Source organism: Protopterus annectens, chromosome 9.part0 (genome assembly GCF_019279795.1).
Source record: "Protopterus annectens isolate FY-2018-M chromosome 9.part0, PAN1.0, whole genome shotgun sequence".
Classification (NCBI taxonomy): domain Eukaryota; kingdom Metazoa; phylum Chordata; order Ceratodontiformes; family Protopteridae; genus Protopterus; species Protopterus annectens.
Window position 1 is genome coordinate 964,817,984 of NC_056743.1, and position 27,093 is coordinate 964,845,076.

The 27,093-nt window shown below is 40.7% G+C and overlaps 1 protein-coding gene across 1 annotated transcript in view; it reads left to right on the forward strand.

Annotated features, from left to right (window-relative positions):
- Positions 1 to 27,093, forward strand: part of LOC122811693 (F-box/LRR-repeat protein 2-like) — a 1,608,203-nt gene that overhangs the window by 977,331 nt on the left and 603,779 nt on the right. The window contains exon 5 of the mRNA XM_044083707.1: positions 20,092 to 20,169. Coding sequence (XP_043939642.1) covers positions 20,147 to 20,169 — 23 coding nt within the window. The 5' untranslated portion in view covers positions 20,092 to 20,146. The remainder of the gene's footprint in view (positions 1 to 20,091; positions 20,170 to 27,093) is intronic.

Consider the following 27,093-nt stretch of genomic DNA (forward strand, 5'->3'; position numbering starts at 1 on the left):
TTGATGAAGGAACAAGCCCTTAGCACTTCACCTGAGGACATGAGAATCTGGTTAGCAGATAGAGAATGTAACACAGCAGATGAGTTGGGGGAAAAAGGGAGACCTATATCTAGCAAGCAGGACATCACTGCACAGGAAAGGGATACCCAGTGCTCCTCATGGGTCTAAGGGAGCCCATGGTGGGCAGCCTAGACTGCCCCAATAGAGTCCACCAGTAGCAGGGGAAGGCACTAGCCCAGGTACACATTGAGGACCAAGGGTTAAATGTTTCAAATGCAACCAGTGGGGCCATGTAGTATATAGATATCCACAGAGGCAAGGTGTGGAACAAAAGTTAGGAGAGCCAGTAAGTGGGAATGACAAAATGCCAGCAATAAGCAGTCTCGGGACAACAAGGGTACCAAACTTCCAGAAAAGGTTATATCCTATCTTAGTAAATGGGAAAGAGGACACTGCTAAGACAGACACAGCCTCTGATCTAATCATTGTGAAGCCTGCATTGGTTTCAGAGTAGCACTACTTGCTTGGGCAGTCTACTCCAGTTGGAGCTTTAGGAGGGACCCCATTCCAAATACCTTTGGCTAGGGTTCACCTTGACTGGTAGGGTGGAAAAGGAAGCCAGCAAGTAGGCATGTTTGAGGATATCCCTGCAGATGTCCTGATGAGTAATGGTTTTGATAATGCAGTAACTTGTGTGCATGCAGTGACATGCAGTCATGCTTGGAAACAAGCATGTCAGTCTGATAACCTGGGGGAAACCCAGACAGACTGCAGACTTGAAGCCAGGACTGGTGAGGTGGTTACTTCAGAGAGGGAGCTACCCTGTAGCATTGAGCCTGAAGGTGAGCCACAGCTGCTTGTGGGTACTGATGTTCCCTTGGACAGAGTGACTGCAAGGGCAGAGGTGAGTAGTACTACCCAGGCTGACAATGAGGCACCACTGTCAGACAATTCCAGACGTCTTGTGGAATGGGAGCTAGGAAGGGTTACAAAGAAAGAGTTAACACAGGCTTAGCTGAGGGAGGTAGCCAGTGAGGCACCTAACTGTCAAGGAAAAGTGGAATCTTTGTACTGGCACCAAGGGTTACTGTATAGAGAGTGGACCCCTGAGGGAGGGCATAGAGAGTAGACCCCCTGATGGAGGGCTAGAGGGTGAGAGAATACAGCAGTTGGTAGTGCCCAGAAACTACCTTCTGGTAATTCTAGCCATGGCCCATGATATTCCCTTTGCAAGTCATGTGGGCATAAAACATACAAAGAAAGTATTATGTAGAACTTTTATTGGCCTGGTATTTCTAGAGATGTAACAGGGTACTGCAGGACCTGTGAGCAGTGCCAGAAGGTAGGCAAGGCAGGAAACAAGGTAAATGCTCCTTTGATGCCTTTGCCTGTGATTGAGGAGCCATTTCAGAGCATAGCTATGGATTTTTCCCAAGTTCCACAGGGGAAAAGTATATCCTAGTAGTAGTAGATTATGCTACCAGATACCCTAAGGCGGTGGCTCTGTTCTCCATTGAGGCAGAAAAGGCAAATGCTTTGTCAGAGATTTTCAGCAGGGTAGGTTTCCCAAAAGAAATACTGACAAAGGTGCCAATTTTATGTCAGACCTGCTGGCTTGTCTGTAGAAGCACTGTGGGATAAAAGCAACTAAAGACCACCCCTACCATCCCCAGACTAATGGTCTGGTTGAGAGGTTAAACTCTATATTAAAGACCATGCTACAGGTATTTGCAGACCAGTTTAAGAGGGAGTGGGACAAATATTTGCCTCAACTGTTTGTTTACAGAGGTGCCCCAGGAATCCACAGGTTTTTCACCCTTTGAGCTGCTGTATGGGAATAGTGTGAGAGGACCTCTAGATTTGATTCGAGATGAGTGGGAGGGTGAGTGTGAATTCCACAAGCATGTTGTGGCATATGTCCTAAACCTCAGGACAAGGCTGAGGGAACTCATGGGCTTGGCCCAGGAGAACCTGGCAGAAGCCCATCAGCAGAAAAATAGGTCTGGTATGATATAAATGCTTGATCTAGAGAGTATGCTGTGGGGTGGCAGGTAATGGTTCTCATTCCTGTCATACACAACAAGCTGCAGGCAGCTTAGGAAGTACCCTTCAAAGTGATAAGGAAGGTCAGTGATGTTAACTGCATGGTAGACCTGCTAGGCAGGAGGCAAGGGCACAAATCATACCATGTTAACATGATGAAACCTTACCATGATAGGAAGGCCCTTGTGGTGAGTATTTGCAGTGGATGGCAGGAGGAGTCTGAGGGGCATCTGGTGACTAATCTCCTCAGTAAGGTTTGGACTGACACCTCAGTGGAAGGGGTAGCAGTAGCCCAGCAGCTAACCCCTACCGAGGTTCAAAAAAATCTGAGCAGTGTTACAGGAGTTTGGGGACATGTACATCCACCGGGTGCAGCACCATATAGATAGAGGACCTCAAAGGCCTATTAAGCAGGCCCCTTACAGGGTGTCTGAGAGAGTGAAACAGACTCTGAGGGAGGAGATACAGGAAATGTTGGAACTAGGGGTAATCCAGGAGTCCAGCAGTCCCTGGGCCTCCCCAGTGGTGCTGGTACCAAAGAAGGATGGCAGCATTAGGTCCTGTGTGGACTACAGGAAATTAAATAGTCACACAGAGTCAGATGCTTACCCCATGCCTTGGACAGATGAAGCCCTAGCAGCTGGGCTGGGCTAAGTATCTTACCACTATTAATGTTACTAAGGGCTACTGGCAGGTCCCCTTGACTCCCAGCACTAGAGCGAGGTGAGCCTTTGTGACTTCTTTCAGGTTGTATGAGTTCGTGGAGATGCCCTTTGGGATGAAAAATGTCCCAGCAACTTTCCAGAGGCTGGTAGATCATATCTTAGTAGGAGCAGGAGATTTTGCCCTTGCTTAACTGGATGATATTGCCATCTACAGCCATTCCCTGAAAGATACCTTCAGCATGTCAGGGAGGTGCTGAGCAGACTACAAAGGGCAGGGTTGACCATTAAGCCCAGTAAGTGTCAGGTGGGTATGGTACAGGTCTCCCACATGGAACATAAAGTGGTGAGTGGTAAGATCAGGCCAGAACCTGCCAAAGTGGAAGCCATTCAGACATGGCCTTCCCCTGTTACCTAAAAAGCAGGTGGGGATATTCTTAGGGACAGCAGGGTACTACAGAAAGTTTGTCCCCAATTATAGTACCATAGATGCTCCACTCACACACCTGACAAGGAAAAACAGGCCAAATAAAATAGTGTGGAGACCAGCATGTCAGCAGGCATTCCAGAAGGCTATAAGGAGCTTTGGGAGGACCCCCTGTCTTAGCCAGTCCAGATTACAGCAAAGAATTTGTTGTGCAGGTGGATGCTTCAAACCATGGGGTGGGGGCTGTACTCAGTCAAGTTTCCTCAGAGGGAGAAGAGCACCCAGTGGTATATCTCAGCCTTAGGCTCCAACCCAGGGAGGAATACTATGCAACTGTAGAAAAGGAATATCTAGCCATAGTGTGGGCACTGCAGAAACTCCAGCCTTATCTGTATGGAAGGAAATTCACTGTAGTTACAGACCACAATCCCTTAACATGGCTACATCAAGTCAGCAAGCAAAATGCCAAGTTACTAAGGTGGAGCCTAGGATTGCAGGCATATGATATGACAGTACGGCACCACAGTGGAGATAGCAATGCCAATGCAGATGGGCTCTCAAGACAGGGAATGGGGTAAGGTATTCTCAGATAGGCTCAACCCCCTCAAGCAGAGTTTCCCAAAGGTCACTTGAAAAACTAGCTTGAGTCTTTGGGGGGGGGGGTGTCACAAAAGGAAATATTGTCAGCCCAGCTTGCTGGAATTTTGTAAATAATTATATGTCATTTGTGAATACCAACACATTTCATATGCTTGTGTTACCACTGTATTACAAGTGTATGTTATCAAGCTGCTGGAACAGAAGTGTGTGTAAAGTATTGAGCTTAAAGATGTATCCACAGTGTACTTCCATGGAAGAGAACATAAAAGTATATACACTATTGTAGCTGTGTAAATGTATATATTTTTAACAGTAGAAACTGGAACATAAAAGGTTAACTTGTAAAACTTCAGGAAAATAGTTGAAATGAAATTGTTTCATAACCACATAATAAAATAGATGGTTTCAATGCAGCAAGGATACAGGATGTCTAAAACTAGTGAGCATTCTGCATTGTTTTGTAAGTGTTTTATTGTTTTATGTCTTCCAGCAGTTGCAAACATCTGAAGGCTATGTATTTTCACAGGGAGATGCTAAATGCTAGCAGTTTCTAGCAATGGTTATTTTTGAGCCTAGGAACTGAAGTCAGGTGACAAAAAGTGATGTCATGCTGTAAGTATCCCAGCAGTAATATTTGATATTAATTTAAGAACTCTCAGAGAGAGACTGTGCATTTTGTATCTGTCTTTGAACTGACAAAACCATCAACTAGAAGATCCATTGAATTGCCTTGCTGTAATAGTAAGTTTCTAGAGTATAATAATTCTTTTAGATATAGTTAGGAATATAGTAATGATTAGTTTAGATGTTTCCTGTATTTATTTGCGACTGTCCAGCAATGATATTTTAAATATTTCCTGTGATTTTGAACTCTGAAGTTACTGTGATGATTTACTGAGTATTTTCTAGTTCTTTTATTATTTATTATTAAATATATTTAAACCTGTCTTTGTGGCTGATATTTGTGAGAGATATTTAAGCTCTGAAACTCCTTGCATATTTATTTGGTACCACTGTGCAGGCCACTCTTAGTAGCCTTACTCTTGGTCAAAGTACCATTTGGATTAATATTAACATTACACCGTAGGATTGGACACCCTTTGTTAAGGGACTTAAAGTAGCTGATAAGGGGTTCTGTTGGCAGTGATAATTACCTTATAGTCTGGGCAGAAGGGGGCATAGCTAATAAACCTGTGCCAGCCTTTCCAGGTGTGTGTGTGTGTGTGTGTGTGTGTGTGTGTGTGTGTGTGTGTGTGTGTGTGTGTGTGTGTGTGTGTGTGTGTAAAACAAATTTCCAAGAGTGTGTTTGTCAGCTACTTGGGCAGGGACACAGAGCTCTGGTTGGACAGAGAGAGAGTGTTGGTGGACTTGGCTTGGAACCCTGGCTAAGGACTCAACTCTATAGCTGTGCCAATGGGGAGTCTTATTGGTGATCTGGAGAAAGAGGGAGAAACCAGCCTCAGACTGACTGTGGTCTCTGTGTGCTCTTAAGGGAAATTGCACTTTACTGTGTGTGTACTTGTCATCCTCCCAGTGTGTACATCCCCCACTGTTGCCAGTGGTGAGAATTGAGGCTCCTGGATTACTGGGCCAGTGCTGGGGCATCACAGCATCCACTGATGAATCTGTGAGACATGTGGCAAATGTCCATCTTTGTCCTTTTGCAAGCCTTACCACTCATAGACTTGCAAGGGTTCTGATGCAAGATGGATGGTCACAGGCTGAGTTTGCACAAATGGTAGGCACTGTTCTAGACACTGCATTAATGTCACTGTCAGCTACCTCACGTGAGTGTGGCCCATCTTATAGTCATGGCTAAAGACACTAACCTTGCTTCACCCATGGGACACCTCACTAGGCCAGCTGCTCTTGTTTTCACTGATCCACAGCATTCCTTTCTCCTATTGGCATTAGCATGCCATACCTAGTCATAACCATCTTTAGGGTCATATCCTCTGCCCATCTGTTGCCTTCTAATATAGGGAGACACAACAGGGTTCCAGTACATACTCCTAAAATCCTATGCTATCCCTTATGCAGATTGTAACTAGCCCTAAAACATCTAGGCTACATGGTATGTCTTGTCAATGCTCACAACAAGAAAGTCCCACCCCACCACTGGTAGATAAAATCCTGACTCCACTCAACCTGCTACCTACCTGAGGTGGCTACGACATCCAGATCCCCTGACCCATATCTATATAATAACATTGCTATCACCTGTCACTGTACCCCACCCCGCCTCTGTAAATCATGATGACTGTGCCCTGCCCATACATCCAGCCTCTGTGCATAATATAATGTGGGATGCACAGACTAGCGACACAGTGCACTGTAATGCAAAGCCTGAGTATGTTAATGCATGCATCAGTTTTGCTCTGTGTTGTCCATGTCCTGATAACTAGTTGTGGACTAGAAATTGCCTCTTTGCTAATGGTGCAACTTATTGCATGGGGTACCACAGCAAAAAGTTTCTCTAACAACTCCATACCCACCTTACATTTGCTGCTACATCAGGTCTATCAGGCAATACTGGGATGTTAATAAATTGTAACAGCTTACATGCTACAATATTGTGTAACATGGCATACACTAGAAATGGTGCAGACTGCATTGTGCCACCAGACATAAACACCCAGATGTAGCATCCTTTCAGAACTCTGAATACATGTTTAACAGCATCTTTAGTCTGTGAGTGTGCAGTGTTTTACACCATGTAAGCAATGGTTTTGGAGTTTCAGTTGTGCGTCATCGTTCATGATTGCAAGACATATCCAGCATCATCTACAGCACATAACAATAAACACAATTATAAGTGACCCAATGCCTGGTTGCAAGGGAACAGCATAGTTTGGCCTATTTATCTGCCAATGCGTGCACCTATCAACTAGATGAGGCTGTGGAAAGTCACCCCACATAAATACTTGTAGAGGTCACACATTGCCAGATGTGGGTATGTGGGAGACATGGGAACTGCTTTGCTGATGTGCAGACATATTGTGTATAATATGCTTTGCATTGCACACCAATTGGTAGTTGATGGAGTGGAAGCTCTTCTGGTTGATGTATGGGGTGCCATGTAAAACAGGTATGGCCTTAAAGGTAATGTGGGTGTAATTGATGGACCCCAGGACCTCATGAAAATGGGTTAAGTCCTACAATGCTTGCATAATGTTGGTTATATCCTCTGGTCTCTTTGGAAACCATATTTGCTTCTCCATGTGCTGTAGTATCACATCAAGAAACTGGTGTAGGATCTACTAGTCTGATGCCTGTAAAATTCCCAATACGCTCCCTGTCAGATGCTAAAAGTTTTCTGTATCATGGATGTTTAATGCTACACAAAATTTCATGTCCACTGCAATGGGCAGTCCACTCATCCTGCTTGTTGCTCTTGTGAGCAGCACATGTTTACTCAGCTAAGAGTGTCCATATAGTAGTGCTTGACAATGTCCTCATCATGGAGATGATGGTATGTTAGCCACTAAAGGACCCATTGTTCATATTGACAGCTGGCACAGCAGTGGCACTGGCTATGACAGCCACCACTAACACCCGCTATTCAGCTGTGTCTGCTGCAGTTCCTAGCATAATAACACAAGCACTTGTTCACCAAGAAATTGTGGCGCTCAGAATAAATGTGTGCCATGACTCATACAACTGGATTTCTACACCTCTAAATTATACCAACATGTTTGATTTCATCACGTGCATATGCAATGAGTCCCATTACTATGGTGGCACTCATTTGCATTCCGCTATGCCATCATTTGTACACCATGACTAGTGCACTGTTTCTTCCAAAGCACACTTGCACTACATCTGCCTCTGAATTACCCCTTCCTGCGTATCACCACTGTTCATGCTGTTCTAGGTAATGCTATGTGTTAAATATTTTTGAATACCTCTTAAACTCAAATTGCTTTCCAGACTGATATCCAGTCTGTGAACTTTTTCTTAAACTTACACAGACATTTATGCTCATTTAACTATTTTAAGATTAATTAGGGGTACCAAGAAATGGATATTGCATGTATGTAGACCACTGTATAGCAATGTAAAATTTCATTAATGTTCTAAGTGAAATGGTTATCATATAATTATCATGTTACTTATTAGTAGGCCATACTTCAGATTTGGTTTATTGCCAATATAGATTATCACTAATGACATTAAGGGGTATTTTTTATCTACTGATATGGGACCATAAATTTTTAATTTGGACAAAAATCAGAAGTGGAATAAATCAGCAGTTTGATAGTTATATGCATAACAATGTAGGATAAAATTAGGGAAAACGTTTTTTTTAGAAGAGGTTAAATAGACATTAACAAAAAAATATGTTAGATACATTTTTAAAAAGGAATACAGTACACACTTGAATGCAGAGATGTAACTATACTTTAAAACTTGATAAACTAAACTTTTTTTAACTTCATCTTTTTATTGTTTTATATGTCCATGTCAAACCCAGAGCTGTTGGACATGCTACACTTAAAGAAATCCCAATCCCTCAGAGCCACACGGTCCAGGGATCTAAACCTTGTCATCACAATAAACAAAACATGCTGGAGGGATAGGTTCCTGACCCAGAGACTCCCCAGACTCTGGAATAGATTGCCCATACATGTCAAGCAGAGTGCCTCTTTGGCCCTCTTCAAAAGAAACCTTGACGATTGGATGGGAGAAAGGAAATTCACCTCGGGGATCACGTCAGTCACCCTGCTAGACAGGGGTCCAGGGAAGTAAATAGTGTGGGAAGAAATAGCCAGGGAATTGTTATGGCTAGGCTTGTATCGGCCCTAGGGCTGATAGCCTAGTACCAACCTATGAACCTATGAACCTATGTGATAAAACTTTTCAACCATATCATTTAACGAAGACATTTTCATATTATAATGTTCATTCTACATTTTTCTGCCATATTATACAATGTATTCTCCATAGTACATATAACAAATATCCAATATTCACATCTTACTACAACAGAACAAAATTCATCCATTGAGTATGGACCCTCCATAGTTTCTACATCTTGATCCTCAGTTCTCTCGCTGTATAAATTTTAAGAACCTCCCCTTTCCAGGCCTTAGTTATCATTCCTTTTCCCTTCCTTGGCAAGCAGCTGAGGTTCCAGTCTTTCATCTTCAGCCCATCCCTCCCCGTGATACACCACAAAAAGGCATAAGTCACACTGATCTGGTATCTTCTTCCTAGTAATTTACTCCAGTCCTCCTTTCCCCCCTCCACAGCGGTTTAACCTCCCTACTTGCCTACCACATGTGTATCTGATCCGCATTTTCCAGCACACATCTGAAACACTCTGTGATTCGATACCTTCCTTCCTGGTGTATCCTTACAGGAGTCCTATATCAAGTGAGCACCATCCGTCTGTACTGATCCCCCACAGGGCCAACGACTTCTAAAATTTTCATCATTGTTCATATTCATTTCCAATGCCCATACTACATCCTGTTTACTCCACTGGTCCCTCAACTTACCAAAAACAAACTCACATACACACTCCCAACACTGCCTGTAGATGATAGCAATTCTTCACTTTTTCTGCCTGGCTTTTTTTTGTAAAGTTAAGCCTAGCTGATAATTACCTGTTTCTCCTCTAGCATCTTTTGCTTATTCTTGTTCTTCCATGGGCCCTCCTTAATACTCTGCTTTCTAGCTCTAAGAATCCCTTGAAACAACAATGTCTTCTGTGTAAATTATATTTGTCTTTGAGAACTGGGAAAGGAAATCATTCATTTAATGGTTCATCTCTTAGGTCCCTTACCTCTCTAATGCCATTTTCTTCCTAGATTATCAGCTTTCTCTGCTACACCTTCAGAAAGCTCCATCATAGATACCCAATAAATATTTATTTATTTATTAGCATTTCTTTACCAGGATTGTCCATCTAGATATAAGTTGCCCCTTTTCATTAGATGTCTGTGGAGAAAAGCTCCATTCATCTGGGAACTGTATTTGACACCCTAACAACCTATGAATCATCCTGTCAGTGCCATCCTCTAGCTTGCTCATTGTCTTACGCCTCCCAGTTTTCTAACCCCTTTTCTAGGCAACACATTCTAGATTTTCATTCTGTATGCCTTTCAGCCTTTACACAATACTGACAGCAGTCAAGTATCATGTACAATCTAACATATCCAATCTTTCAGCTTTTCTGTGAGTCCTAAGTCGGTCCTTTGCAATCCTCCCTCTTTGGCTTTTCCATACAATTCTGTAAGAAACTAGCTGAATATGTGCTATAATCTTATTTAGAGGTCTGATATGTACATCCTACTCAAAATAAAGTACATGTGGAATTATCATTGTGCAGACTATCTATATTCTACCTCCAAATGTGGCAGATCTACCTGTCCATGTGTCTAACATTTTCCCTGTCCTTACCTTCAGATCCATCCAGTTCTGCTCTCTAATCTTAGCTACCATTTTATAAACTTTAAGCCCCAAATATCCACCCATCATTTCAGGGAGTGCAAAACATCTGTATGTCTGTTTAGATGTTCTTTATGTTTTACTGTTGCAGTCATTACATTTGGGGTTATCTGCTTGCAGTAGCCCTCAGTCGGCCTGATTAACAAAGTCTTGGGTCCTGCTTCGTTTGCTGTCCCTTCATCCATGACATCAGGTCGTCAGGGGTATAAAACATGCAGCTGATGCCATTACCCCAGTCTTTCTTGCCGTGCGGTGCCCAAAGCAGTTCACAAGTGCCAGTCGGCCAACTCCTGAAATTTTCGTTTTCGAGTTTCAGAACCAAAGTCTTCAACTAGCTAAGTACCCCGTTGGGGAAACTTTTTCTTGCTCCTTACCGTTGTCAGTAAAAGTTAATAATTGCATTACTTGTGGAAAGCAAATACCTCACAAAGATTTTTATTCGTACTGTATTCCTTGCCTAGGCCCTGACCATGACGTACCTTGCTGTCAGTTGTGTGCTTTATTTAATCAGCACACTATCCATCGTCGGTATATTTTTGCTTCTAAATATTTTGTTTCTCAGTTTAATTATCCAGAAATGTCATTGGTTAGCCATCCAACTACCAGGATTCCAAAAAAATGCAAAGAAAAAGACAGAGACAGGCTGCCGAGGTCCAAAACTGCCGACGATGCTTCTCCTAAGCCAGTTGCCAATTCACCGGTACTCATCGAGGTGCTTTCGTAGCCCCTGATACCTGCTATTTCTGACTCACAGGCCTCTACTGAGACCCATTCAGAGTCCGGTATGCCGTGAGATGCTTCAACTGTGGAATCTGCGGATATCTCTACCTTGGATGGGTCCGGACCCGCTGTGCAGGCACCGGCTTCTGAGTGTGTATTCAGGCCTATGGACTTGCATATTAAACCGATGCCTCCTTCTTCATTTAGGCCAAAATCTCGAACCATGCCTAAGAAACCGATGCCCAGGCCGCATGCTCAGGCCTGTATGCCTAAAAAACAAATGATAAGAATGGCTGAAAATCTTATAACTCTAATCAGAGGAAGCCAGCCTCCCACTTCTAAGAGATTTAGGACTGAAGTTGTTTATGAATCTTCTGAACAGGATTCTGATTTTTCTGATTCTACTGATGATCTGGATTTGCCCTTATCTACTTATGAGGATTCTGATGCAGAGGACTCTATTCCCTCTGCTTCCCCTCCACAGAATGTGTCTTTTGGTGAGACCTTACATACTCTAAGGGAGGATTTCCACTGGGAAAGCGAGGATTTTTCTGATTTGAAAAAGAGGCTTAGGGATTTCTTACTCCTGCCTCAGCATAGGCCTTTAGCTATATCTCTTGTATTAGACATTGCTGATTATGCCTTTTCGGAATCTAGTTTGGCCCCTGATTCTTTGCCTCCTGCTCCCAGAAAACCTGACAGATATTACAGGGTTCCTGATTCTCACAAGTTCCTTTTTAAAAATCCTATTGTGGATCCAGAGACTATTTCACAGGGACCCAAGGGCATTAAAGCTTCTACTGCTAAAAATCCTACCCCCTCTGATAGAGACTCCAGGGCACTGGATAGATGTGGTAAAAAAGTTTACACTTCTGAAACCTTGGCCATTAGGGCTTTAAACTGCCAGTTTCATATGTTAAAGTATCAACAACATGTTATTGGATTGCTTAAACAGAAAATGATGTTAATTCCTGACTGTGCTGAAAATAAAGAATTACAGGATTTAATACATTCTGCTGAACAGGTTGGAAAACATACTTTGCAATGTGGATTTGATTCATTAGATGCCTCTTGCAGGGCTGCTGTTACTGGATCTGTGCAGACTGTCTGTGTCTATGTCAGAAGGCATGCTTGGCTTAAGGAGCAGGGTTTGCCTGATCATGTTAAAGCTAAATTGTTGGATGCTCCCTTAAATCAGGACTGCCTGTTTGGCAACAAGGCTGAGGAAGTTCTTAAAAAGATGGAAGATAAAGCTAAATCTATGCAAACTGTTAAAGATTTCTTACAAGTTCAGCCTCCTAGATTTAGTAGGCACTGGTCCTCAAAAAATTGGTCCTTTCCAGCCCCTGCCAGGTCTTCGCAAGCCAAACCCAGACACAGCAGAAACCCCAGGATTCAGTCCCAAGTGACACACAAGACTAGGCAGTGGGGGGTTTCCGCACCCAAACCTGGGAGTAGTAAGACTCCCCCCTATTGAAAACTGTCTTAATGACTTGCTTTTAAAACTACCAAGCACTTTTCAACTGACTGCTCCTTTAGGCGAAAAGATTGGTCTGCAGGCCAAAAACTGGGAACTCATTACCCAGGACAAATGGGTTTTAAATATAGTTTCCCAAGGATACAGATTTCATTTCCACATGTTACCAACGCCAAGCGGGTGGCCAGATCTACCCCCAAATCAGTGGGCAGAGGCCCAAAATCAAGTATTCTCTCTCTCTTAAACATGGGGACTATTCAGTTGGTAACAGAAGAGGAAAAGGGACAAGGTTTCTATTCGAGACTTTTTCTGGTACCCAGAAAAGGCAATACGTGGTGTCCTATCCTGGACCTTTCTATTCTAAATACCTTTCTGGTGATTTCAAATTTCAAAATGCTGACTCTTCACCAGCTGCTTCCTATGCTAGGCAAGGATGCATGGCTGGCAACACTAGACTTAAAAGAAGCATACCTGCACATCCCTATCAGGGAGTCTTGCAGAAGATACCTACACTTCAAAGCAGGCTACAAGCACTATCAGTTCTCTGCACTGCCCTTTGGCTTATCTACTGCACCCAGGGTATTCACAAAGTGCCTAGCTCCAGTCATTGCATTTTTCAGGCAAAGAAATATTCAAATATACCCATACCTGGACGATTGTCTAATTCAGGCAGAAAGCAAGGACATTCTTTTGAATCATCTGGCCTTTGTTCAAAGGGTACTGACCTGGCTGGAGTTCACCAAAAACGAAAAGAAATCCCACCTGGTATGCTGTCAACAAATTATATTCCTGGGACCAAGCTTGAATATAACTTCCCAGATTGCTTTCCTCATTCCAGAGAAATGGATTAATTTGACAACTTACTTCAAACATGTTGCCACAAAAACCCAGCTGTCTTCAAGGCAAATAGTGCAAGCTTTGGGGTTCATAGCCTCCTGCATTCTTCTAATTCCATATGCAAGGCTGCATATGAGGAAATTACAATGGTATCTCAAAAGCCTATGGTGTCAACATTCACAGGATCTAGAAGCAAGGATTTCTATCATACCTTGCCTACGCCTAGAATTCCTTTGGTGGGTAGAGGCGTGCCACCAAAACAGGGGACTACCATTCACATTATCCCCTGCCATGCAAATCTTAACAACAGATGCATCAGACTATGCATGGGGGGCTCACCTGGCAAGGAAGTGCATTCAGGGCAAATGGAACCTAAGTCAAATGCACCTGCACATAAATCAAAAGGAAATGTTAGCTGTACAGAATGCTCTGACAGCCTTCAAGGACCACATTCTTCCAGGTCGACTAATGGTAAAGAAGGACAACACCACTGTCATGTGGTACATAACTAAGCAGGGGGGTACACATTCATACCCCCTCTACAGACTAGCCATGGCTTTGTGGAACACAACCTTGAGCTACCAAGTGAATCTACAAGCTCAATTCCTGCCAGGAAATCTAAATACACTGGCAGATGGACTACGCAGAAACCTTATGGACCCACACAAATGGAAACTGGAACCAAGGATTTTCAACATGTTGACAAGCAAATGGGGGAGCCCAGATATAGACCTCTTTGCCTCTCCCCAGAACCATCAACTGGACAAATTTTGCCCAAGGATTCCCCTCAAGCTAGCTTGGAAAGTGGATGCTCTATCCTTCAGCTGGAAAAACCTATCAGTTTATGCCTTCCTTCCTTTGCCTCTGCTCTCCAAGGTACTACTAAACATTAAACAGGACAAGCCAAGGACGATTTTAATTGCACCAGACTGGCCTCATCAACACTGGTACCCACTCTTGCACAGTATGTCATGCTTGGCTCCATGGCACCTGCCTCAGGCTCCTTCCCTATTGTCTCAGCAGGAGAACCAGATTCTGCACCCTCAGCTGCAAACCCTGAACCTAGCAGCCTGGCTAATTACCTAATCTCTCCTTTACCATCCCTCAGTAAATCAGTGATGGATATCATTTTAGAGGCAAGGAGGCCTAGTACTAGAAAATCTTATGCTGCAAAATGGAAAAGATTCTGTGCCTGGAACCAATCTCAAGGAATGAACGCAACAGTGCCCAATTTACCTCAGATTCTACAATATTTGACTGAAATGCTTCATAAGGGCTTGTCTTTTTCCTCCATCAAAATTCATGCCTCAGCCATTTCAGCTCATTATAGCACAGAGCCTCCCCTCTTCTCAAACCCACTGCTCAAGCAGAGGGGCCAAGAATTTAAGGCCACCCAGGAGAGCTCCAACTCCAGCCTGGGATCTTAACTTTGTCTTGGAGAAACTCACTCTTCCAACTTTCGAGTCAGCTGCTACTGCAGATTTAAAATTTCTTCCTGGAAAACAGCTTTCCTTTTAGCAATCACTTCTGCAAGAAGGGTATCTGAATTACAGGCCCTTATGACAGTGGAACCTTTCATCATCTTTTATGCAGACAGGGTGTCCCTCAGAACCAATCCCTCCTTCATGCCCAAGGTGGTATCCAGTGTGGCTCTTAATCAGTCCATTAATTAGCCTACCGTCTTTCCTAACCCACAGAACAAAGGGGAATGAAAACTGCACTTTTTAGATGTGCACAGACAGCTTAGATTCTACTTGGACAGGACTAAACTTCAAAGGAAGTCTGAACAACTGCTGGTGGCATTTGCTGCAGGGACAGAGGGGAAAGCTATTTCAAAACAAACCATTTCAAAATGGATAGGCCACTGCATTCATTTCTGCTATAAGCACCATGAAAAACCTATCCCACAGGGAATCAGACCCCATTTAACCAGTGCTGCATCTACATCAACAGCCTTTCTCAGGGGCATACCTACTAGGGACATCCTAGAAGCTGCTACCTGGAGTTCTGTACATACTTTCACCAAGCATTATCATTTGCCAATTTTCTCTAAATCCAGAGCTGGTTTGCAGTCTTGCAGGGCCTTATAGCTGGTCCTAATTTTATTTGAATTCCTCCTCCCAACCTTAGCTTTGGGAATCTACCCAAATGTAATGACTGCAACAGTGAAACATGAAGAACATAATACGGTTGTGTACACTTAACATAAATGTAGATGTTTGAGTGTAGTCACTGTTGCAGTCCTGGTTAGCCTCCCTCCAGCCCCCTTTCTTATTTTGGCTATACCTCTAGTCTCACTTACTATGCTCTAAAAGCTTTTTGGTTTATTTGCTTTCTTGTTGGAGGTATATCCTTGTATTTATAGATTTGATTGCTTCCCATTAGGGGGGCACCTGACATCTGGGGCAAGAAAAACTGATGTAATGGCATTGGCTGCATGTTTTATACCCCTGACGACCTGATATCATGGAAGAAGGGACAGCAACCGACACAGGACCCAAGACTTTGTTAATCAGGCCGACTGAGGGCTACTGCAAGCAGATAACCCCAAATATAATGACTGACACAGTGAATACACTCGAACATCTACATTTATGGTAAGTATACACAACTGTACTTTCCAGTCCTAACCACTGCTGACATCTCCAACACTCCTGGCAGCTGCTAAGTGACATCCTTAAGCAACACCATGCAATCATCTGCCAAAAGATAAATACCACTCCTTTTCCTACCACTATTCTGCCTCGCCCAACTTCTCCTTACCCTCTGTATCAGCCATTCAGTGACCATTAAAAATAATCCTGATGATAACAGACAGCCCTGCTGGGTTCCTCTTTCCAATATTATTTGTAAGTCCATCATTTATACCTAGTTGTACTTTTTGGTTCTATAAAGGGTTGTCCTCCCTTCATCCAACTGCCATCTCCATTGGCCTCAGAAATTCCTTTATTTTAACTTCTGCCTTTCTCTGGTCTTTTTCCTCAGCTCATTGTACAAAATATATATGAGCATGTCAGTGGTCCTTGGAAATCTGCCCTTAATAATGCCCACTTTTTCATCCCATATTAGTCTAGGAAGGAATTATTCCATTCCTGCTGTCAATATGCAAACTCTTTTTTATCCTCATTGCATGAATATATATATATATATATATATATATATATATATATATATATATATATATATAGGGAGATCATTTTGACATCATTCTTTCATACTCTTGTTATAAACATATCCATAGATTTGGATAATCCTCCTTTTCTATAATGTCATTGAACAGATCTGTCATTGTACTGCCTACCTGAAAGTGTAATAAATTAGACGCTAAATCAGCTCAAGAAGATGAATGAAAAGACCACCATAAAGTGGATTCATAGTCAGTCTGTAAGATGATAACATATTGTTTTAGTTTGAGAAAAATGTTATATTTATGTTTATTAAAATAAACATTGTAAAAATCCTCTTGAGAGGTTCAAACAATATTAATATTTCAAATGTAGCCTCGAGGAAATTTGTGAAAATTGCAAAATTCAGAGGCAGGTCTAAATTCCTTAATAAAGTGGTTTCAGTAATATATTCTAATAAATAAAAATCATGAACCTTTATTATCATACTTAAGAGCAGTATAGCAGAGTTAGAAGTAAGAGACTGAACAAAGTCAATGATGTTAGAGCAACCGAGTTATCTTAAAAGACTCTGAACACTTTTCTTTAAGCAATATTTTATGGGTATGACACTTAGAGAGTATATTATGTGATAGAACTGGTAAGAAAAGAAGGATTACAGTCAAAAGCTAGTAAGCATGTTGTCCATATTTTATTTCAGATAGAAAATATGTTATTCTTAGAGGGGAATATAATTTTAAATAATTTAAAATTATCTGAATATGAGGGAGAACCAACAAGAGTAAAGCAAAAAAAAAAATAAAAAGAAGTCTTCTAAGTGCTTTTGGAGTTGAAAGCTTGTAATGCAATATGCAAATAGATATGGGAACCAATTACATTTTAACTCATTACAGCTGTTTGATGCCTGCAGGTATTTCTGCAGTTATATACTACTGATGCCACTAGGTGTCAAATATTGCTTGTTCATATTTATGTTAATAATTCCAAAACCATGCTACATACAAAGTGTTAAAAGATTTCATCTTTAAGTTTACACAATGGCAAACACAACTGTATTGATATTTGACCTCTGTGTAGTGCATGTAAAGATCAATTAATTGCTGCTGATATAATATTTATATTGTCATAAATTTCACATTTTTCTAAACATGTTGACAACCAAGTAGCACAGAATGAACTGCTCATATGAAATCTCTCAAATGTGTGAACAAAATGTTGCTGACAGTATGTCTGTAATGTGAGTGGTTGCTGAGATATTGTAAGTTATTTACAAAATATTGCAAAATTAATAGTGCATTTATTGTGATTTATAAAATCCAATTTAAGACCTAGAACTTTAAAAATATTACCACTATAAAAATAGTTTGTTATGAAGAGTTTGCCATTTACACTTCTTTAGTAACCCCTGTGGTTCCAGAGATATAAAATGTGTTTGAAATGGGAGGACATAATTTGATTTTATCAATAAGCTTAGGCTCTGCCCATTGGAAGTTACAGTGTAAACTTCCAGAGTCCATTGGAGGGAATGAGTTAAGGCATCTGTCAAGATAACAAATGGGGGATATCAGAAAAAGATGAAAATTGAGATAGAAGGGAAATAGAACAGATTAGCAGATACAAGTGTCTAGGGGGTCTGGGTATGAAGAAGGGAAATGTGAATTAGGAGAGCAAAGCTAGAAGCAGAGATACTATAACCAAATGCCACAAAGTGTTAGGGTAGTTAATGCCAAAGGAGCTGAAAAGCAAAGTATATAAAACAGTTGTCTGACCAGTGCTTCTGTGCCAGCGAAGTCAGAGCAGCTGGGAAAGTTTGAGGTGATGAAGATGAAGTGGCTGAGATGAGTAGTAGGATGTACATTGTGGGATCAATGAAGATATTAATTCTTTCCTCTGCAGTCCTCGAGAGCCATACATGTTCCTCCAAATGCTGCAGTATAATGTTGAGGAAGTGGTGCAGGTTGCATAATGCTGACACCTAAAATATTCCTAGTATGCCCCATAGATCAGCAAAAGGTCCCTGTAGCTAGCATGGCTAAAGCATACCTTAGTATTCACTGGGAATGGCAGTCCACTTATCCCCCTCAGTTCTGTTTGTGGGCATCACAAAACATTTTCTGCTCTGGTCTCCCTATCCTTACAGATGAGGTCCATGATCTGCTAGTCCATCAGGTGTTAGTAGACTAGGGGCTGACAGTGTCATCTGTGATGGCATGGAGGGCCACAGTGTGCCACATCATGGACCCTGGCTCTTAGAGTAACCAATAGCATGTACTGTGCAACTATAGCTGCTGCTGCTACTGCAAATATTGTAGAGTCCTATACACCATTAGTCCTTCACCTTAAAAACAGTCTACACTGAGGCATTCTTGCCTGCTTTATATATCTCTAAATTGCTCCACTATGTGCATAATCATTGTTCCTCATTTGTATCAGGTACCTAATTGCCATATCATTATGCAGTTATTTGCACACATAGCATATATTGATATATTTATCCTAGTAAAGCTATACTATGTTTGTCTTTGAATCACCTCCCCCGACCTATTTTTCACAGCTCTGTGCTGTGATTGTCTATAAGCTTTGAATCCTGGCTATTGTATTTTCAATTAATTTATTATAAACTGGATCTAGGTAAGTGGCATTTTTTGCAGTTTGACTACTACCACATACAAGCTGTAGAACTATTGTTTGTGTAGAAAATATTTGTCAGGATTCATAGACATGGTACAATATGTAGTACTAAAAATGCTTACATTGTGTTAACAGAGAACAGCATGGCAAATTTAAAGGAAAAATTGGTTACTGCCCACCCAGAAAGCAGCTAGTGAGAATTATATGTGCAAATGAGCTAAACAGCATAAATAGCAGCACTAACACAATTCAGAGCCAGCTGTACTGTGTACTGTAGTTGTGATATGAAGATGAATTACAATACTGTTACCAAGTTCGATTACTATACAGACACAACTGTGATTCTGAGGCAACAGACGTACCACGGCAGTAGTGCTAAAAATACCCAATACTATGAACAAGCCAGCACATTGACATATGCAGGCTTACACACACGTGTGTGTGTGTGTGTGTGTGTGTGTGTGTGTGTGTGTGTGTGTGTGTGTGTGTGTGTGTGTGGCTAAATGCGCACACACACATGCACATTCATGACCACCACTGCGGGAAGTTTTGTGATTCCATTAAGTATTTCCACTCTTGCTGTAGCACAGCTGCAATATATATAGACATGCAAGTGTGTACTGCATTTCCTTATGAAGGTGCATACAGAATGAACAACATTCCAAAAGCAGGGTCACACTCACATGTCAATAAGTCTGAAACTGTCCTGCAAGTCTTGATTTAGGACAAACATGTAGCACGAGCACAACTCTCCATCTATCACTCTCTCTAGCAGTCCTTCAGATGACTTCTCTCTTCTTCTCTTCTCTTTTTAATGTCTACTGTGATGTCCTGGAAGCTCAGTCTCTTATCAAACATGGATTAATGGCAGGGTAAATTAGAATGCAAAATGCCTCAGTGCTCAACACTGCTAAATGTATTTTTCTTCGCACTGTTTAGAATATTATAACACAACATAGTTAAAGGGAAAATGTTATCTTTTGACATATCACATAGTCAACTGCAATTGTATATAATTTAAAACTAATATAGTAAAACATTTAGTAGGCATTAGAAAGAATCATTTTAATGTAATGTGCAAAAATGGTCTGATTCTGTTTAACTGTTTCATTTCAGCCTCCAGAATTTGTCTGTCAATGGATGCCAAATCACAGATGATTCAATAACAGCAATGGCCAAAAAGCATGGAAAAAGGTAATTAATAATTAATGTCTGCTGTTAATGTTTAAATTATGTATCTATATTTAGAATTATTTGTTTTTCACCACATGCACTAAGTATGTACTCTTGAAGTATTTGCAGCTGAAGGTGTTTTTTTTTTTCCTGCTGATATGATGATATCTCTGTTGAACATTTTACAAACATTCAGGGTTAAGACAACAGGGACAGTTCGTATATGATGAAGGTTAATGTGAGTGCATACTGTATAGCTCATACCTCTCAACTGTACAGATTTTTGCAGAATGTTCAGATTTTTGCCTCATATTTTTGGTCTGCTTCTCATAACATTTGGTTTTCTGGCAAATCTTTGGCAAATCATTGAAGGGTGAAGTCAGAAAATAATGACAGATATTTGAGTTTTAGACTTTATACCATTGAGAAAATTAATGCTAATGCAAAACTTGTTATTCTATCAACATTCTATGTTTGTAAGAGCAATATTTAAAAAGTGTTCCTAGTTTTGGGTCTTTGTCCCACTATTATTTTTGGCTTTGTCCAGATTTCTTGCTCTAAGAGGCTGAGAGGTATGTGTAGGTTGTTGTAGGTAGTTAGATGCCATACACTGTCCATAGTGAGGTTAGACATGAGAGAACACAAGATTTCATATTTAAGAGCATGTTTTAATATTTTGAATATAGAACATTGAATTGCATTGGAAAATGCCACTGATGCATGTTCAGTAACAGTGAACGCTAGAATAATGTATCAAGACTGTGCCTGCTTTTCTAAAAATGACATTGTCTTTTTTCTTATGGTTTTACTTTATTGTTTATGAAATGCATAGCACCTCATCATACTATAGTTTATAATCTTTCATACTGTCTTTATTTACTTACTTTGATGGTTATCTTGATCTCTGTAAAGCCATGACCTCTTTTCAGTGTAGGCCATGGGCCTTATTTTAATATTTAGGGGAATTCACTAAACCATCAAAAAATTTACTAAACCATTTCATTTTTTAACTTCTAATACGTGATATATATGGTAAACTTGAACAGCTCAGAGAGATGTCTTGGTGTTTAATTTAAAAAAAAAGTCTTCCAACATCATTCAAAGCCCAAAAAGACTTTCAGTTAAAAGAAAACTTGCCAAGATTTAACTAAAACAAGTACTGTTACTCAAAACTAAAGACCGAAAGAAATTTATCTGTATTAAAGTTTTAACACTAAAGAATGTACTAGCTTACATTTAATAATGCCGTACTTCTCACCATTTTGTATGATATTTAGTTATTATTTGCATGTTGACTGTATTCTTTTTTACCGGCACTGGAATCTTCTATCTATTTATGGTATCAAAGCAAGTTGTTGTTGGGAAAAAGAATGGTGGTTTGTACAGTGAAGCAACCATGGTGTGTGATACACAGAAAACCTCTTTACAAGCAGCTTTCTATGGCATTGGAACACATAATGGATTTAGTAATGGAAATTTCCTGAGACAAACCAAAATGTGGAACAGCACTGAAAATAAAACTTATTTGGTCTCCCTTTGTTTCTAGTGCTGCCTGAAAGCACATGATGTGGTTTGACATAGTTTGAGAAATTTGAAAGTATTATGACTTCTAAATGAATACTAGGGTCTATATTAGAACACCGAAGTTTCAAAACTACGAGTGTTCTAATATCGAACCCTATTAATCGAAAATTTAAAACATCGAACATACAGAACAGCAAATTTTTTCCTAGGGAAAAAATTTGGTGTTCCAAAATATATACACACAACACAAGCACACCAAACAAACAGCAATCCACACACATACACATAAACTCTTACACCTAACCCTACACTAAACTATGCATACACCACTAACTATCCACTTACCTTAACCCAAACCCTAACCGTAAGGTCTGTCACTATCACACAGTCACCTCACCCGCACCCTAATTCTAACTCACCTACCCCGCCCTAACCCTCACATCCACACAATCACACACTTACTTGACCTGCGCCCTAACCCTAACTCACCTAACCCACCCTAACCCTCACGTCCACACAATCGCACACTTACATGAACCTGACCCGTAACTTTCCACCACAGCGCTGAAAATACCGAAGCAACAGAAACGGAAAACTGAATTCTTTCCCTAGGAAAAAAAATTGGTTTTCTGTTTCTTCGATATTTTCAGCGTTCGCTGAAAATGGGTTGATATTAGAACACTCGAAGTTTTGAAACTTCGGTGTTCTAATATAGACCCGAATACTACTACTATACATATAATAAAAAACATCGCTATGAAGGCATTTAAAGAAGGGGTAAATGCTACAGCGTTTTGAACAATACTAAATGTCAGATCTGCCACAAAAGAACAAATAAAGGTTTTATAGCAAAATGTCATCAAGTTTCTTAAATGGTATATAATGATTTACATTCTTCCAATAATTTCTCAGTGTCACATAAACTTCTTTTATGTGATACAGCCTTGTATGGTGTAACCAAATATAAAGTATACCTGGAAGCAATGTTTCCTGGCCAAAACTTTCACAATAACCCAAGCCATTTGCTAACATGAGAATGAAAGAACCCTTGTAAAGCTTCTTGTTCCAGTTTGTGCCTACTCAGAACTGACAATTAATTTTTTAAACATTTCTGGTTGTAACAGATTTCACTTAATTTCCTTTAAAGTGGTCATAGAAAATGTACACAGTGAGGGGGCACACACTCTCCCAAGAATTCAATAAACTCTGTGTAGGCTTCACACAAAGCCTACATGGAGTTTACGTTTAAGTGCAATGAGCAGCAACCTTAATTGCATATTCATGCTGTACATTGCAGTTACATGCACACAAGTATGGTTTTGTGGCCAGCAACAGTGCTATCACTAGGAAACCATGCAGAGCAGCATGAACACAGAAACAGGAAGTATTCAAGTTCATTTATGAGCAAACCTGTTTGGCAGGATTGCGTGAACAGCAACAATGACTACCAGGAATGAAAATGTTGCAGTAACAGCAAGTATTACCACATTAAATTAAAGTGCACTGAGTGCAGTGTATACTACATATTACCACATTAAAGTAAAGTGCACTGAGTGCAGTGTATACTACATACTACCACATTAAATTAAAGTGCACTGAGTGCAGTGTATACTACATATTACCACATTAAAGTAAAGTGCACTGAGTGCAGTGTATACTACATATTACCACATTAAAGTAAAGTGCACTGAGTGCAGTGTATACTACATATTACCACATTAAAGTAAAGTGCACTGAGTGCAGTGTATACTACATATTACCACATTAAAGTAAAGTGCACTGAGTGCAGTGTATACTACATATTACCACATTAAAGTAAAGTGCACTGAGTGCAGTGTATACTACATACTACCACATTAAAGTAAAGTGCACTGAGTGCAGTGTATACTACATATTACCACATTAAAGTAAAGTGCACTGAGTGCAGTGTATACTACATACTACCACATTAAAGTAAAGTGCACTGAGTGCAGTGTATACTACATATTACCACATTAAAGTAAAGTGCACTGAGTGCAGTGTATACTACATATTACCACATTAAAGTAAAGTGCACTGAGTGCAGTGTATACTACATATTACCACATTAAAGTAAAGTGCACTGAGTGCAGTGTATACTACATATTACCACATTAAAGTAAAGTGCACTGAGTGCAGTGTATACTACATATTACCACATTAAAGTAAAGTGCACTGAGTGCAGTGTATACTACATATTACCACATTAAAGTAAAGTGCACTGAGTGCAGTGTATGCTACATACTACCACATTAAAGTAAAGTGCACTGAGTGCAGTGTATACTACAACAATTATTTCCAGAATGAAAGAATGGGGGGAGCAAGGGCAAATACAATGAAACATACACAAGGCAGTGAAAGTGTGCTGATGAAAATGGCACAGACATGAATGACAGGGATGAAGGAGTTGTTGTTGTGTCTTTTGGCTTATCCCGATTAGGGGTCGCCACAGTGGAACTCCGGTCTGCTAAATGTTTGGTAGTGGATTTTTACATGCCGAGTTACCAGCCCTGATGCACAACCTTCAACGAAGGCATGTTCATTCACGCATGCCTCCACACAGAAGACGCTCTAGCTGAGAATCGAATGGGACAACGTCTTGCTGTGAGGTGACAATGAAGAAGGAGTAAGAGGGCATATTAATTATCCCAATGTCTCCAAGACAGGACGTGTCAATGTATTCGCACTTCCAAGAAACGTTTGTAGCATAACATTATATGTAGATAGCACAGTATGCACTACTTTTTACACCTTCTGTGTGAGTACCTTATCATCACACATGATAGTATATACCTGATGGTCACACAAGGTTACATATCAGTGGAGGTGGGTATTTGTGATATAAACATCACTGACATGCTCACTGGAGAGGACATTTAGCAAGGGCGGTATATACAATAGGGGGTATATGCATAGTATGAAGATATGCAAAATGACTTGCTTGAATATGACTGACGTCAGCATAGCTCTCAACCAATCATGGATGCATAGCAAGACACTCATATACAAATGGAGACAGAAATAGGCACAATCAGGAACACTTTTAAAATATTGCAACCATTAACCTGAGGCATTGACAGAATATGTGAGTGTAACTTATTATACATGTTCTGTGGGAACAGATGTGTACAACTGCAATGATTGTCAGTATGCTATAAGGGGAATTCACCAACCCTTCCCCAAACATGACCACTTTTTGGAGAGATTAAGAGGGACAGTGTTAAACCTGGAGTTGAAATCAGGGGCAATCCTGTCCAGCTGAAAGGTTTGCATGACACATGAGCTACAATCCACACCTGTAAGACTCTAAGTCATGTCATCAGTGTTGTCACTGGGCTGTGTAATTATTAGGTGCAACACAGAAAGATATATCACACATGCATCTAGTAGAACACCTTGAAGGGAAGTCTTTACTGTCAAGTCCTAATCGATATGCACCCCAAAGAATACTTATGTATGGCCAAGATATGTGGGAGCTCACTGTGACAAATGCGATACACTTGACTAAAGCATCCCTGGCTGACACAGATATTGGCCATGCGGGTAACAACACTTACAAATACCACATGAGTGGGTACCCTATATGCAGCTGTGTATTTTATGCATCTGCCACATGTAATAGCAATGGATATTGCCTGAAGCATCTGCAATTGATGTGTAAATTAAGAAACGATCAATTATCATGAACGGTACAGTAGTATGTGAGACTGCATCAACTGTGCCCATGTGCACAGAAAGTACAGCAGTGCAAAGTCTAGTTTCAATGATCGAGGAAGCTGTCACTGTAATATTGTACACATACCAAAACCATAAATGGCGCACCCTGAATAAGTACATGTCAACACTCAACACATGTGCTACATGATCACTGTCACCCTCACTTTGTCAGTTAAAATGTTATGCTGCCATGAAATCCTGACATACATCCATATGTGCTCATGCAAACTATCAAGTGGTAATACTGATGCAATGTGGTACATCTGTGAGACAGTGCAATCACACTACAGCTGTACCCATGCCACAGTTGGACTTCAGGCTGTACATCACCTCCAAATTTAATGTTTGGCCTGAAATACATGTGACACAGTGGAACTGTTAACTCAGTAGTACAACATTACCCATTTCATGTCATTACATCAGTGGAAATGTGTGTGTGAGGGGTCTGACACTATATGTGAACACATGACAACTAAGGTAGATGTGGCTTATGCAGAGCAGTTAATGACATATATGCTGACAGTCATAGAATGCTGGTGGGGAATGTGTATAATCCTTGTGAGTAGCAACACAATACTACATACAATGAATTCACCAAGGTTGCAAGTGAATCCCAACATACCATATAACTGTCTATATAACAGCATTACAACATGTGGCTGAACCCAGAAGTACATGCCCATGTAATCAGTATGACATAATATTGCTGTATGTCAGATAACATTTCCAGATGTTAGGTATACACGTGCACACCTGGCCTTACTACATCAGTCCTTGTGATAGTTGTATGACAACTGTTTAGAATATTAAAAAACTGCAGTACTAGAACACATGCCTTAGTAAGGCAACAATATACATAGCATTATCTGTTAGCAACAGTCTTCAGGAGGCATATTACTACACTGTTATGGAAAGAACATGTAATCAAATGGTAACAGCTGCCATCAATACAGTAGCTCAAATCACAAATTGGAATACACTGTTGTAGGGATACAGTACATCCACACCTCAACATAGCACATTTGGATGACAACAGCATTGCCATGTGAAATGTTCAGAGTGTCTTAGGACATTACTAGGCTACCGGGAAAGAGCACATACAATCCTAGCATTTATTATACCATTCAAAACCAAATCACTATATCTGTGTGATGGAAGATAGTAGGGGTATGTGTGTATGTGCTTGATTTAATAAGGACTGCTTCTGTCCATATGTGACATGAGCACAACCCCATGACAAAATTAGCAATCACACATCCAATGGTCTGGAGATGGATTGCAGATGGTCATAGAGGGGCTCTGCTTCACGGTGTTTGTATGCATCTTTGAGATGATGACATTCTCACTGTTCCACAGAATGGATTTTAAGTGGACAGAGTGAAAAAGAGGGTGATTGATTCAGGAGTTTATGTAAAAGTTTCTCCTGAGTGTGAGTGAAATGAAAAGAGATTCAAAACATCATACAATGACCATACCATAACATCAACCCCACACCAGTTGACTGAGGTCAGATTTGAACACCACACCTGTGTAGGTAGAGAAGCAGGATTCCATACAACATAAGACTAGTACCACTGCCGATGTGTGACTTTAACAGTGTTAGAGTGCACTTTACAGAGGATGACATCATCAGTATATGCTGAGAAGAAGATGTTTGGGTAGGAGTGTCTGACATAGCTGTGGACT